At 38.7% G+C, this 15,456-nt stretch overlaps 1 protein-coding gene and 1 pseudogene across 1 annotated transcript in view; one reads left to right on the top strand and one right to left on the bottom strand.

Moving 5' to 3' along the window:
- Nucleotides 1-1,798: 1,798 nt before the first annotated feature.
- Nucleotides 1,799-8,577, top strand: LOC116490641 (annotated as a pseudogene).
- A 2,079-nt stretch (nt 8,578-10,656) lies between these two features.
- Nucleotides 10,657-15,456, bottom strand: part of LRP2 (LDL receptor related protein 2) — a 116,525-nt gene continuing 111,725 nt past the window's right edge. The window contains exons 77-80 of the mRNA XM_032190022.1: nt 15,051-15,170; nt 14,849-14,956; nt 12,913-12,984; nt 10,657-11,818 (exon numbers count right to left, since the gene is read on the bottom strand). Of these exons, the coding sequence (XP_032045913.1) occupies nt 11,657-11,818; nt 12,913-12,984; nt 14,849-14,956; nt 15,051-15,170 (462 nt within the window). The 3' untranslated portion in view covers nt 10,657-11,656. The remainder of the gene's footprint in view (nt 11,819-12,912; nt 12,985-14,848; nt 14,957-15,050; nt 15,171-15,456) is intronic.

Below are 15,456 nucleotides of genomic sequence, written 5' to 3'. Positions count from 1 at the left end.
AGAACAGAGGCCATACACTTCCCTTTGCCAGCTCTCCCTCAGCACGCCTGGTAGGCCACACTACGCCATAGCAGAGCACTGACTTCTGCAGGTTTTGCACTGTAAGCACAGTGGTGGATAAAGAAATCCAAGGTGTATCCAGACCCCAAACCTCACCCGGCCTGTGGTTCTCTGGCACAACTGCCCAAGCACACCTGCTGTGAGAGTAAAACCGTAATGTGCCCCTTCAGCAGGGTCTACGTGCTTCAGCTTCCTATACTGCAGGGAAGCAGAGGCATGCTGCATTTTGCAGTCACCTAAGGATCTAAAAAGGGCTCTCAGTGTAGTCATGCTGCTTTTCGTTAAAATCAATTGCTTTTATAATGGCACTTGTGTGTGTGCAAGAAGCCAAGCTCCATCCCAGGAGTTCTCAATTTGCTAGGCAAATATCAGCATTTTAATGGGAAATAGAATTTGCCTTCAGCTATTTACTGGCTACACTAGTAATCAGAATTCAATATTTCTGGAAATATCTCAAAACTTGAAATACCAAGCTGACATTTTCCCTGGAAACACGCTCTTTGCCACTACAGGCAGCTATTTCAAAACTGTTATGCCCCTGACAGAGAAGAGCCTTTTTAGTGCTGCAGAATTATCATACAAGAACTATTTTCGTGCAACACTGCACATTCACAGAACTAGCCAATTTTCTTGGAGGAAAATTTTAACTGGAACTGCTTCTGATTCTGACCCAGTCTCCTTTCAGCAGATAAGACGTCATCTAGCAGAATAAATACTGGCAAAAGGCTCCAGGAGAGAAAAGCCCTCCACGGTGCTCAGCACCAAGTGTCCACGTGCTGTTGGAGAGGGAGCACTGGATGCCTGGTGGCTTTGGGACTGCAGGCTATGGACAAAGCCCAGGGATCAGGGGGAGGGATGAGCAGCGGAGGCTCAACACACAGCACTGCCCTCTCAGCTCCATGCCTTACAGATCTTCTGTGCGAATTACTGCTTGTGAAATTCAGGCACTGGTGCTAACCAGAGCAGTTCCAGGTGTTCCTCTTAGAGGAGTCAAGTGTGCAGCCTGGCCAGACTTCAGAGAGCCCCTGCTACAAGCTGAACCAACTTCTCTGTAGTGTTTTAACAGTGCTTTGTCAGAGCACACTCTAAGTCCTCTCACAAAATAAATGTCACCGAGTGAAACATTACAACAATGATTCCAAAGTGCACACATTCAGGAGCATTGTGATCCTTGTCAGATTTTACAGGGACGTTCACAGCAAAAAAGCCAAGTATCCAGCTGAGGTACCAGAACTAGAGGGCCAGTTTTTTTAGCCTTGACACAACAGGGAGACAGGCTGCTAAAACAGCTGGTGCAGCCCAGAGACCAATCTAACACCAAAAAACTTTAATGGAGCCTTCCTGCAGACTGCAGTGGAAGGAGAAACAAACTCTTATCTGCATATATTTGCTTAACATTGTCATATCAGAGAGAGTTAACCAGTAGCTCAGAGGTCCATATCCACAGCTACAGAGGCATCCAACTAAGTCAAATAACATTATTAAGTGGCAATGAATATTGTCACTGGTCATGTATCAGCTGTGTCTGAGGTCATTATTTAATGAGTCCAACATTCATTCACTATCAGATTCTGAGACTCTGTCCACACCTACTTGATTAGATGATGGTGGAATTTAAAATCAAAATAAACCCAAATCACTTCACTAACTCAGCAGGATCAAGAACACCAGAAGGACTCTAGCAACCAGACCTAATACAGTGAGTTTCCTTTACCATACATGTTTTAAGGTACGAAGGATGTCACACAAAAATCAGCCAAAGGAATGCTTAACTTCAGACATCTGTGAGTTACAGAAAAATGTAATAAAACACCCCTTCCTGTTAGAGTACTTGCAGGATTTAAAAATAATCATAAATTAATTTGTTTTCATGTATCAGTTCATTCTTTGAATACAATCACATCTGCACGTGTACACGTATGTAGGTAACTACTGCCTAAGTGACTGCTCAGCATCTGTACAAAAGTTTCTTTTCAGCAGGATGTCTGGAAGACGCTGATCAGCCTTCCCATATATATGGGTTTTAATTAATTTAGTTTAATTCTTGCACAAAGCAAAAGTACAAATAGAAAGACAATAATCAATTGTAGATTCCAATGGCAAGAACTGCATTCTATACTTATTAGAAATCTTTGTAATAAGTAAACAGTATCTTCCTCACCTGAGTCAGGAAACCTTGTGTTCCCTCAGTGCTTTTTTGAGGGCAGCATCTCCATGCACTTCCCCATTTATTTATGCAAACATAGTTCCCATGTAATATATTCTACTTCACTCTGTACCAGCACTTGACAGGTAATGAGGAAGTAGGCAGAAGGCTCAGAGACTGTCCCAATGGCTCTTTTGTCTAAGGAGGAGAGAGCAAATGGGTCACCGTCATACAACACAAATCACAGAACAAATTAGTCTGCAGACCCACTATTACAGTTTTGGCTTTTCTGGTCATCCTTGGGCTCATTCTGCTTCCATATTAGAAAAGCAGACTGGGTGGCATCATACAGACAGTCAAAGAGAATTGTCCTTCTTCACAAAAGAATTCCTCTCTTTCCAGTATTAGCACAAATAATTGCCAGAGTTCACAAAAAAGAGCCACCACCAGACACTCCTCTGAGAACTGACGCAGCCATTCCTTTTAGGCTGATGCATCCTGAGAGGACGGGGCTGACTAGGAAGATCGGCAAGTAAAACTTGCAAACAGTAGAAAACTGTTGAAAAGGAGGTCAGGAGAAGGTTTTGCCAAGGCATGTATTATTCATGGATTACAATTATATTGTGCCAAAGCTCTTAACCCCTGCTCTCCTCTAACTTACAGCGAGCTGGAAGGGCTGCAACCAGAAACAAAGCCCCTTACGGGAACTCGGTCTAAGGAAGCTGGAGGATGAGCCAAGCATGTCTACTTCATTGCATTTCCAGATCACTAACTTATTTGCTAATAGCTCTCACTTTCAGACTCACTGCACACAGCAATTTTGGCTTCCGTACTTTCCCTCGTCATTTACTGGCTCATCAGAGACAGTACAGAGTGAGAAACCTGAGTGGAAAGTATGTCTTCAGAGCAGGCTGTGGCACCAGACTTAGAAGTGCACTGCCTAAATGGCTTGACAAAAGGGAATTTTGCATCATTGCTGCATGTGTCACAGAAAGAGAGGCCAAGAGCTATGGTCCTGCTCCTCACTCTCCCTAATGGGCTTGGCTGATTCCAGCAGCATTCTCCAGGGCTGTGGTATTTGTGATAGAGGAGACTGCTGGCAAGGGTACATGGCAAGGTCAGTTACCAGAAAAATAACACAGTAAAACCAAATCTGGTCTAGCTAAGAGTTCTGGAGCCTCTCTGCTACCCGCAGAGTTTTTCCTCTTTCTGATAAAACACATTCTCTCTTCAGTTCTGTCACTTCCCAGTTCAAAAAAGATTCTCTTCAGCAATGTTTCTGGGCTTACCCACACTTTTGCTAACAGGGTGCCTAAAAATCTATCTATTCAAACTAGATCATCCCCAGGTGTGTTTTTCAGGCTCTTTTTGGTGCAGTTGAAGAATCTTGTCAGGGGGAGGGTGCTAACTTGTACTAGAATGAACTTCCATGGCAATAAAACTAGCTCACCCAATTGAAAACAACTGGCACAGGGCTCTTTAACCACTCCTGTGGCAAACCAAATAGTGTTTTTGCATGGCTGAATAAGTCTGATTTTTGTAATGCACACAACATCAACTGCACTACCTGTGATATCTAAATGCCTGCCATTTCAGTCAGTTCTCTTAGAGTTGTTACACATGGAGCTCTTAATGCTGCTGTCATGCATCTCTGAGCAATTGTCTAGAACAAAGGAAGAGCTTGTCTCTGGATAGCCATGAGTGGAGTTAAAAGGTATGGCCTAAGTTCTGGTTTTGGCACACGATGATATAAGATCTGCATGGTAAATATATTCAACTGTGACAATAAACATGTTTTTTTTTTCTCAGTGCTGACAGCTCAGATCATATTGTTAAGATCAGCCAAAGGGGGTCAAAGCACTGCAACTACCGGCTGTACCATGCAGTTGTATCAAATATTCAATAAGCTGATTAATTAATTAAGTAGCTGAAACAGAAAAACAAACAAACAAACAAATAAAATAAAAAATAATAATAATAATAATAAAAAAAAAAAACAGTATCTTCTACTAATACAACCTTCTCCCCTTATCATGCAAAGTTCCAGACCGTCCTTGAATGCAACAAATAAAGGCAAGATCAAAATAATAATTTGAGCTTACCTCCTCAACATTGCTGGTCCTCCGCAGGTTCCTGCTTCCAGCGACACGTTCCCAGTCAGGGTAAGCGCTGCTAACTTTGTCACCTCCTTCTGACACCTTCTACAGAGACTGAGCTCTGAGCCTTCAGCCTCTCCTTCCAGGCACAGGCTGTCCTCTCAGAGGCGTCACTATTTATCTAAAGCTCCTCAAGTAATTTATAAGGTAGTAAAGCAGCATTATCAATACACAGGGTTAAGCTAATATTTTTAGAAGCATTGACTAATTCTGCATGTTTAGTTTAGACCTTTAGACCCCAACCCAGGAAAATCAGCCTTTCCACTTTTACCTAGACTCTTCAGTTTTCACAAGAAGTGCACATTAGGAGCCCACATACTTCAGTGGATAATAGACCCAGTACAGTGGCCTCTATCTCCAACTGAAAATATTTTCCTTTAATATTTTACCCATATTCTTTTAGAGTCATTGCCTAAATTCATCAGAAATTTTGCCAGGTGTACAGAGTAGATTTAGACTTTTACAATCAGGTCCCAGGCAGCTGTATTCATCTCGCTGAAGTTTTTGCGGAGCGTGTGCTTGGCTCCCAATACTACATATGAAACCCTAAGGTAAGATATCACCACATACAGAAATAAATGATTTTGCAATCCTCGTAGGGCTTGTTGGCTTGGTGAGCAATACTTAAGAACACCTGTGGCACCCACTGACTGGCTGCGAATTGATGACTTCCACTCAGTGCTGGACATTAATCTACTGGGATTGATTGAAACCATGCTCAAGCTTCTACCACTTCTGAAAAAAATGAGGGAACAGTAGTCAATCTAATTGATGCCAAAGGCCTCATGGCATTTGTCGGAGGTGGCTACAGCCTGTCCAAATGGGGCATGGAAGCTTTCTCTGACATCTTACAGTGAGTACTTAAAAATATATGCATGAATCTAATAATGGATTCTGAATGTGCTGAGGAAGAGTGACTGTATGTTTGCCTCTTCCATTTTCTCTCTAGAAATCTTGCCTAAATAGGGAAAGTAAAAGAAAAGGGTGTTGGGCACTTGTTTGGGTGTTCAATCTCCAGTGCTATGAACAGAGCCACCAAGAAACCACTATGGGAAACATTTACCTAACATGGACAAATGGCTAGCATGCAGCTATCGATCACATGAATCCACTGCATACACAAAAGCTGGGCAAGCTGTACTTAGTGTTTATAGGCTGCTTGGTATATGCTAAATTACCAGATATACATACATGAAGCACTAGGACCTTAGACATATTGCATTTCCTGCTTACGGATTACAAAAGCGTACATTCACGTATCTTTCACTGAAGCCTGTTTGAATCCCTTTTATAAAATAAATTTAGTAGCATACAATCATGGTAATAATTATTAGCAGCCTGGTGTTGTGGTTCTGATACATACTCTTAGATCTCTGAGCTCTTCCAAGCTGCTGAGGTATGGAAAGCCGTTTTCCAAGCTCTTCAGACGCCACAATCAAACCACGGGGACGCCATGGGTCTCCCATCTGGAAAGCCTATCTGCCTTGGAGAAGACATTTGACTTCACAGCAGGGATCTAATTCTCAGACACTGCAGTCTTCAATGTCAATCCTTTTCTGCTGGTCCTACCCTGAAGGCCCTGAGTAGTCCTTTTATGTTCTCAAAGCTCAGTGATGGCTTTCTATACTTCCTCCACTTCTGTGGATGGATTGTCCCTGTCAAATCAGTTCTGAAACTAATCCAAAGATAACCCAGTCACCCTGGCTTCATTTTGCAGCTCTTTTCCTGGGGAGTTCATTCCAAGTCTGATGTAAACATAAACAGTCACTTTGCACTTGGCCTGCTACTGTCTTATCACAACATTACTACATTCTCCACTCTGAAGTCTATTAATTCATGAAATATGCTCATGCAGCAATTAGGGAAAATTAGCTGATGTCTCACCATGCACTGATAAATCCATTTGTGCAGAGCTGGCAATTCAGTTCCCTTTCCCCTACTATTGGTTCAAGAACCTCGGTACCATTACATATAATGCTAGAATTTTTACGGAACAGTGGTGACCAGAAAGCCTTTAATCTTCATATGGTTTCAGTAACAGAGTACTCGTTCCTCCCATTTAACAAAGTTTTATAATCAGTTCATAATTACACATCATTTCTAGCAATCAGATTATCAAATGTACTTCTGAAAATTAAGGTGAGCGGCCTTCACTGAAACGTGCTGTACTGCCTTGGGATGGCTGAGGCATAGCTCAACAGGCCAAGTCTTCACAGGGTCTAAGAAAGCTGTTTGCAAACAATTAGGAATGCTTATATAAAGAAAATATATGCTCTAACATAATATAATATAAACTAAAGACTAATGTACACATGGTCCATTCCTTTGTCATGCTTCAAAACCCAGCTGCCTGGGTCTCTGCAGTTGTCTGACAGGACAGAGAGGCCGTTTTCATTCTGAAGGAGTCACATTGTAACTCATACTACACACAGGGAACCAGATTACCAGAAGCCTACTGACCCTACTGCACTAACACTTAACCATTCAACCATAGCCATTTCACTATAAAGTACAGAAAAAAGTTCAAATCCAACTGAAAATTTTGCTCACCTTTACTTTTTCCCAAGCACTTTAATAATCTGCTTCTACTGGAAGATGAAATACAAGAAATAGACAAAGTTTTAGTTTGATAATACAAGGTTCAGAGGGAAGCGGCTGTTGCATCATTTGCAACAATGCAAAAGAGATCACACAGAAAAGTTGCAAACTACTTAACACTGCTATTTCTCAGAGTTAATGACCTCCTGTGCTTTTACAGTGATAGGTAGTGCATTATGAAGCTAATTTAAACATCTCATAAAATTGCTCTGACATTTGAAGACAAGAACCAAAGTCTCAAATATTAATTTATGTGACAGACTTTCAACTTACATGTTTAATGGTTATGCCATTATTTAGGGATTGGTATTGTGTTTTTTTTTCTTCTTCTAGGATACAGACTCAGCATTTTGGAGTGAAAGTAAGCATTGTTGAGTACAGTTTCTTTTATTCAGGAGTAGTTAATTCAGTAGTTAATTCAGATTATCATGGAGCAAGTCTTACCTCTCAAGACATTGGAACAGGTTGACTCCTGGTATTATAGATACCTATGGAGAAAAACACTTTTCTGAATGTAAGTACAAAAAGGGCTGTATGAAGGCTCAGGGGGGTATCATTAATGTCTATACATACCTGAAGGGAAGGTGCAAAGAGGATGGAGCCTGGCCGTTTTCCATGCTGCCCAGTGACAGGGCAAGATAGGACAAACTGGAACACAGAAGGTCCCATCTGAACATCAGAAAACAGGTTTTCTGTTCGATGACCGAGCACTGGGAGGGGTTGTGCAGAGAGGTTGTGTAGTCTCCTCCTTGCAGACTACAATAGCCACCTGGACAGGGTCCTGGGCAACCTGCTCTAGGTGGCCCAACTCGAGAAGGGTTTTGGACAAGATGACCTCTGGATGTCTCTTCTGACCTCAACCACTTTGTGATTCTGTGAACATTTGCTGGATTTCAGAAACTTCTGCTAGGAATTCACTGTTCTGGAATACATGTATGTGCATGGTAGATGAGGCCTGTTCTATTAGTTTCTCTAGGAGACTGGTGAGATGTGAAGGCCCACTATCTTCCTTAGTTCTGAGGTACTTAGAGGCAGAATGTCCAGGGGCAGGGGGAGTTAATTGGTATGACTGTTCATTAAGCTTATGACTTACTGAGAGCTAAAAATTTCAGCTGCACTTACAGTAGGAAAGATCTGGCTCACAACACGGACCACAGAAGTTTCTATCTACCCGGTTCTTGGGTATTTTGTAGCACTTGCTGGTCTCTGCTCTGCTGTAGCTGTACCTCTCTGAGTACTTAAGCCAGTAGTTTAAAGTAACCTTCATTATCCATCTACAGAAGCTGTTGCCAAACCTATAAATGTAAAGAATCCTCTCACAGAGAACGCTGAATAAATACTTTCAGGTTTATTTTCTTCTTTGCAGACAGAAAAGCTCAAAGATCATCAGTGAAAAGACTGTGCAACTCTGGTATTTCTAAGGTCATAAAATGCATGGAACATGCCCTGATAGCAAAGTACCCCAGGACATGATATGAAGCTGGATGGGATGCAAAGTTCTTTTGGCTGTTTGTCTCCTATGCCCAACGCTGTTTATCTGACATGCTACTCTCTATGATGTTTCCAACTCGAACAGCTACTGGGAGTTCATTTCCTGGAGTTCTAACCAACATTTAACACTGAACTACATCAACTTTATGGAAATAACTTAATCCTTTTAAAACTAGTTGTCCTCCTCTTTACCAGTTACTAAGCTGCTTAAATTCCCTTCAGAGAACGCTTTTTTCCCCTACTTACCAAAAATTCCTGAGTTTGGAGATAGACTTGTAAATTTACTTTTTTGTGCTGAGAAGTGATAGATCTGAAGTATATACATTCATATAATATTCAGCTATAAAGCTGGCTAGTACTACTCACCCGACAAAACATTTGATGTGCTTTTTGTTATTAAAAAAAAAAAAAAAAAAAAGAGAATCTGCTTTTCAAGTAGACTTCATCAACATACAGGTTTCTACTGAATTTGAAATAAAACACTGGTCCACTCATGTATCTTATACTTGTACCTTACAGAACATTATTTACTCAGACAATCATCTATTTTATGGCATTTGGTTACAGTCACATTCAATAGTTGCTGAACTTCACAAGCTTCCGAATTCAAGAAATGAAATCAAATAGTAACAAAGCCCAGCTATTGCAACATATTCCAAAAATTACAATTGCAGAATTTGACCACATCTAATCACCTGACTGTTCAACTGTGCACAGATAAAAACACAAGCTATTTTATCCAAACAGAGCAATACTTATATTTTACTACTTGTACTTTTAATACTTAGTCCTAGTATTAGTATAGTTTATGGGGGAAATATTAAAATAAATATACATTTACATTTCTTTCATCCTCAATGTGCTTTGTAAGTTAAAAGGATAATTATTTCACCAGTTAGATAAAACAGATCATTAGTGTATGCTACAGCCAATTAGTTTGACTGTACAAAGAGTGTGTTCAGAATGGTAAAACAGCAGTTGAAGTTACTGTGCCTCTTGAAGGCTATTTCTACCTGTTAAACTCCTGGCCAGAGACTGACATGGTAGTGTTCCTGGCGATTTGAAAATTGAAGGGGTAAAGGTTTTATTTGCTAAAGATCTGCGTTAGCGATTAATCATTAATGTGCAATTCAATTAAGCTTACAAAAATACCATGTGCAGGTCAGAACACCAAATGTAAGAAAAGCAGTTTCATCACTCTGAGTGTGTGTACTGGGGGGCAGGGCACCTGCATGTGTGTTAGCACGTGCAAGAAAGGGTCAGAATATAAAAACAGCTTAGTACTGTTTAAGTATTTCACTGAGGTTCTATTCTCTAGCAAATGACTTCAAGAATAAATTTATTTTACCTCTTGGCATGACAAATATCTGCAGTTATAGTTCTCTCTGCCTGGCCTGACAGTTGTAGAGAAATATACATTGAAAAAATTAAGTGTTATAATTTATCAGCCCTTTAGTGGCCAATTACAGATGCGCTGAACTCTAAAGATTGGCCCTCTTTCAAACAACAGAATGAGTCCAAAATTCAGGAGTTCAGCCAGGGATTAGCCATAAGGGAAAAATAAATTAAGTGAAGGCTAGAATCTAAAGCTTCTGTTGAAAAACAACCCCAAAAAAATTACATACTCCGATGAATACATTGCGGTACACTACAGAGTAGAAGAAGCCCATTTAAAGTTTAGGAATCGTTTGCCAACAAGTATATTAAAGGATCAAATTTACATACTACCTACCTTTAGAGTTTCCCAAGAATGGTTTTCTTCAACATCTGAGAAGTTAAAATTCTTACAGGGAAAAAGAAAAGCTCTGTCTATAGTCTCCAGACTAACAAAAGTACACAGAGCATTGACAAAAAAATTATGGAATAGGGATATGATAAAATAATACATTTATTAAATGTATTCAGCAGCATAATTTTCCAGTTGTCTTTTCTAATCAAAGTACATTACAAAATAATTAGAAGCATTCTAATTAGAAATAGTATATATTTTGAGAACTTGGACATAAAACAATCAAATAACAAGTCTCAATGATTGTAATTTAGGAATCTTTAAATTATATGAGTAGCTAGCCAGGAATGCCAATAACGTGTTCCTGCAGTGGTACTCAAAATTTCCTCAAATAGTTCATGCTGTGGAAACTACCTTGCCTAGTTAATAGAAAAACTGGTAAGACATACAGCATATACTGATAGAAGGTTACGGAAATAAGCAGATAACTACAAAGACTGCATTAGTAGAAATTGTTTCCCTTTCTATTAATGTCCACCTCAGGAAATAAATAGTCAATAAAATTAAACTTTCACATTTAAAAAACTGAATCATTTCTTAAATGAAGCAGTATAGTTTGTATTTTGCCGTTTGGAAATAAGCTGTTATAGAAGTCTAGCTACTTCATTTAATAGTACAAATGACTTCCAGAGACTCCAGCTAAGAACAAAGCTATTCCACTGATGATCAGGAGAGAATCTCATTAACTTACATACTCATGACACTAAAATCTAAATATATCAAATCTTTTTAAGAACACTATTAATGGACTGGTTTTAATGGAACCTAGAGGAAAAGTACGTCTTATGAATTGAGAGGAAATTGTTTGATCCCAGGCAGTTAAAATATTGTAGGAACAACATTTTGCGCAGGTAATTACTCAGCATAATAATGCTGCATTGACTTCTCCATCTTTTGTTTAGATAAACAGAGACACCCATTTCTACATCCAGTAGTACATTAAACAGGTGGTAAACGTGCCCAGAGCACCAGTAGAAGTTTTAAAAGGTGCCATTATATATTCAAAAGGTCCCATAGATCAATAATGCTTCTATATTCGCTTTGTATTTTTAGTTTAAACCTTTATATAATGAATTTATCCCTAAAAATGCAACCAATTTCATACAGGTTTCTACTAGGAACATCAACAAACGAGATAATCTTTGAAATTTACAAATGTACAATATATTTATAACATTACTTTCAGACAGCTTCAGTGCAAAGATATACATATAGTACATCATGATAATTGTTCATAAAAATAGCAATTGGCAATTTTGTCAAAAAACAAGGCATAGTTTCAACATACATCTCCAGCCACTGACTAAAAGATGTATATGTTTTTATAAAGCATTTGAATGTGAACCTTACTCTTCTGTTTATAAAAAATATATGTGCAAATGGATGTGTCTCATTTTCCCTAAATCAGTTACCTACTTACACAACAGAGTCCTCTTTAACAAGACTGGCTGTGTCTTTAAATGTATCCTCTGTTGCTGTATAAGCTAATGGCTGGTCTCTCTTCAGAGTAATCTTGGGAGGCAGTGAAGGAGAGGGAGGAGGGACATTTTCTGTGTCCTGTTGCTGTTCCTTTTCCATCTGAAACAATAAACATAAAATCAAAGTTTACATTCTAATGTACAAAATATCCAACCTTAACTTTCAAAAATGTCAACTAACTATTCAAATATTTAGCTGAAGTGTCACAGTATATGTTATTTCTGCAAGTCACCACCTGTAAAAGAAAGTCAAATGCTAATTCCACCTCAGAAGGTACAGCTGAGGAGATAAGCTACTCCAAACCTTCTCTGCACACTGCTACTTCTGTTTTAATGGTTAATGTCAGGAGTAACTCGATTTGTCTATATGCACATACCTGAGTGTAGACAACACTAGCAGTACTACTGTTTGTAAATCACTATTTACAAACTTCTAAGTTTTGGGGAAGTAAATCCTCTGGCTTCCTGAACTCTCTCACCTTGTTCGGGCATCACTAGAAACCCAAATTTTCCATAAAATGCAGCTAAGTTTTAGTCTCATGACTGTGCAACTGAGGTTCTTAGGTCACTTAGGCTTTCTGTAAATTTTAAACTGTACGATGAAAAAAGACTGAAATTACTGTATCAAGTCAGTAGAACTTAAAGTCTTCGTACCCAACCATGGGAGAATTCTTCCAACACACATAGCACTAGCTGGCATAACATCTTAAAAGAACTGGCTCCTTTGACTGCATGGATGGAAAAAATTGGGCTGTTATGGAAGCAGGGCTGCAGTATGCAGAGCCACTCAATTTTTGTGCTATGCTGAATCCAGGAATGAGAGGGCACTAGACACTTTATCCCCAGTAGTACAACAGTCTTTCACTTGTGCTGGGACTCTGAGCTTTACTACAATGCACCCGCAAGTGGAAACCAGCATGAGAGATCCTGGAGCAGGAGGTAGCCACTGTGCTTGGGCTGGGAAAGCTGGGAGGTGGGCAATGCAGCTGTGCTGCCAGCTGAGAACCTCATTTTGTACAAGACTTGATAATTTCTCTCTCAAAACTACTTCAGTACCATCTTGACCTAGGCTGGAATGTCTGTTCTGCTTCACTTAGCAACAGAATCTACCCATATCCTTTATCCTCTAAAAGCAAGAATGAAGTCCTGCAGTACATTAGCTGAAAAATAGCATTATACAATTTTAAGAAATACCTCTGCATATATTGGGTTTTCAAAATTAGTGTTTTGTTTCGTTTTTCTCTTGAAGAAACTCCACTTTGATTCCTGAAACATAAAAATTATTAGAGCTTTATACATTTTTTGTCTCTATTTCTCAGCAAAATGACAGCGCAGTTGACAGATTTCACCTTCCTTGTCTGCTAATTTGGTGATTTCAGCTGGATGTTCTCATACTGACATGTAATTTTAATTAATTGCACTCCTTTAAATATTTCAAGGCCTGCTCAAGTTTCTTTGAGTTCTAACAATCTTTAGCATGATAAAACGTATGTGCAAGAGAAAAGGTGCACTGTCTAGAACCCTTTTTCTGCAGATGTAAGTATGAGTCTTATTTATTTCAACCACTTCAGAGACTCGTCACAAAAAGAAGGAGGCCACAACTAATATTTAAAATATTCATTTATACCACAATAATATAGACAGCTTCTACTTTCTCACTAGTCAACCAGCCTCATTACATTATTCAATAGATGTTTCTAGCAAAAGAAAAATAAATTCATCTTTTATTATCAAATTATATAAATTTTATTTATATAATAAACTTTAAGTCATACTATACTTTAGTGTTCAAGGTTACCTCTTTAAATACTTTGCTATGTCATTCAAGTGACCTCTCCTTTAGTCTACATTATCCTTTACTATTGATTGTGTTTATCTGTTTGAAAGAACATCGAAACCTCAAATGAAATTAGAGCTTTTTTTTTTTTTTCTTAAACGAGGCATCTTCCCAAAGAATGTACATTTTAAATGTGATAGGAAGTAGGAAGGGAAACAAAATGCATCCAGTGCAATCCAACAGACATCAAAAGATGGACCACACACACATGAGGCCCAAGTTTCTTCTCTGCTGGATAATCAGCTATGGTTACTTTACCTGTAGCAGTATTCACAACACTAGACCAAAAGTGACTAACTTAATTCAGGAGAGCCTATCATTCCAGAAAAATAGATCAAAGGGGAGAAAAACTGACTTGAAAGCAACATAAGAGAAATTACTGAAGGACATGAAACTGCAATAGCAGGTTGAAGGAGATGTCATTTCAAAACTCATCACAGATACTTTTAAGTGCACAAGGTGTGAAGATAGTCCTGCAAACAAGCCACCATCAGCACAGATTGATTCTAAGACATAAATATGTATCTTCCTTTAATCATGAATAATCTAGATGAGGTAATACTTTAATCGTGACTGTTAAAATGTCCTATAAGAATACAAAAAAATGCTCTAAATATCCTTACTATTAATTTAAAATATAGATAAAGTTACAAATAAATGTGAAAAGACACTGACAGTACATTGCGACCAAATGTCTTATTTCAATTTTCAGTACCAAAAAGAACTGCATTTTCACTGTTTTAAGCAAATACGCACTTTTTATTGTCTTTTAATTTTCACATTTTATAGGAAAAATATACTCTGCTGCTTCTATTAAGGTGTAATTCATCAGGGTTTTACAAATTCTTGTTGAAAACACAAAGTAAAATCTCAGTTATAATCATTTCTGCTCTGGAACAATGCCAATTTATAGCTCTTACAATACAAGTTTCAAACTAGTATCTGCCCTCAAAATGGAGCACAACACATGGTGAAAGGAAATCCTCTGTTCAAATCTATCATCTTCAAAATATCTTGGTGTGCCAAGCAGAAAGGGAGTCTTAATCTCAACAGATTCTTAACTGCATGCCATGGGCCCTTCTGTGCTTGCATTCCTTTCCTTTCAGTTCCTGACCAGTTCATGAAATCTCGTAAATATAGCCTGGTTAGTTGGACTTGATGCAGATTTTGTACCAGCTCCATAGGATTATTTAAACAGAATAGAAACTATAATGCAGTTTCCCTAACAATTCAGTTCCTCTGATTTGGAGCACAAAACAGACAAGGCTGCCCTAGACCATGCATATATACTACCTGAGGTGCATCCGTACTCTGAGGAGGTTCCTTTGGACTAGCAGATATTACAGAGGCATACACAGGATTTTCAAAATTTTCATTTTCCTTACTACCAACTGCTGTTACCTGTAGGAGGAGAAGAAAAATCAACTTTCCTCAAACAAGAAAAGGAGGTCAAAAAGAAAATAAAGGGTGAAAGGCAAGCTGAAGTTTGTCTTACGTGTGTTGGTTGAACAACTGTAACTGCACTGGTCCCACTGGCTCCACTATCTCTGGTTGTATACATGGGATTTTCAAATGTGATTGGCTGTTTCCCTGACTCTACTGCAAAGTTTTCATTCTAGGAAGATAAAACAAACAAACAACAAAAAACAGTAACTACAGCACAATAAACACGTCTGTATTCCTACAAAAAACTAACTAGTCCAATTCCCCATTTCTGGGAAAAACCCATGTTTACTTTCACAAAGGGTTAGACAAAATCTAGCATACATGTATATTAAAAGCAAAATGTTAGGTTATTATCCACTGTTTTACTCTCTGGCTTAGCAGCATGGACCATTGAATGATCCAGTACTACTCTGTTTCCTACCTGGACAGAAAAAAACAAACAAACAAACAAACAA

The sequence above is a fragment of the Aythya fuligula genome, chromosome 6 (genome assembly GCF_009819795.1).
Source record: "Aythya fuligula isolate bAytFul2 chromosome 6, bAytFul2.pri, whole genome shotgun sequence".
Taxonomy (NCBI): Eukaryota; Metazoa; Chordata; class Aves; order Anseriformes; family Anatidae; genus Aythya; species Aythya fuligula.
This window is presented reverse-complemented; position numbering and strand designations above follow the sequence as displayed.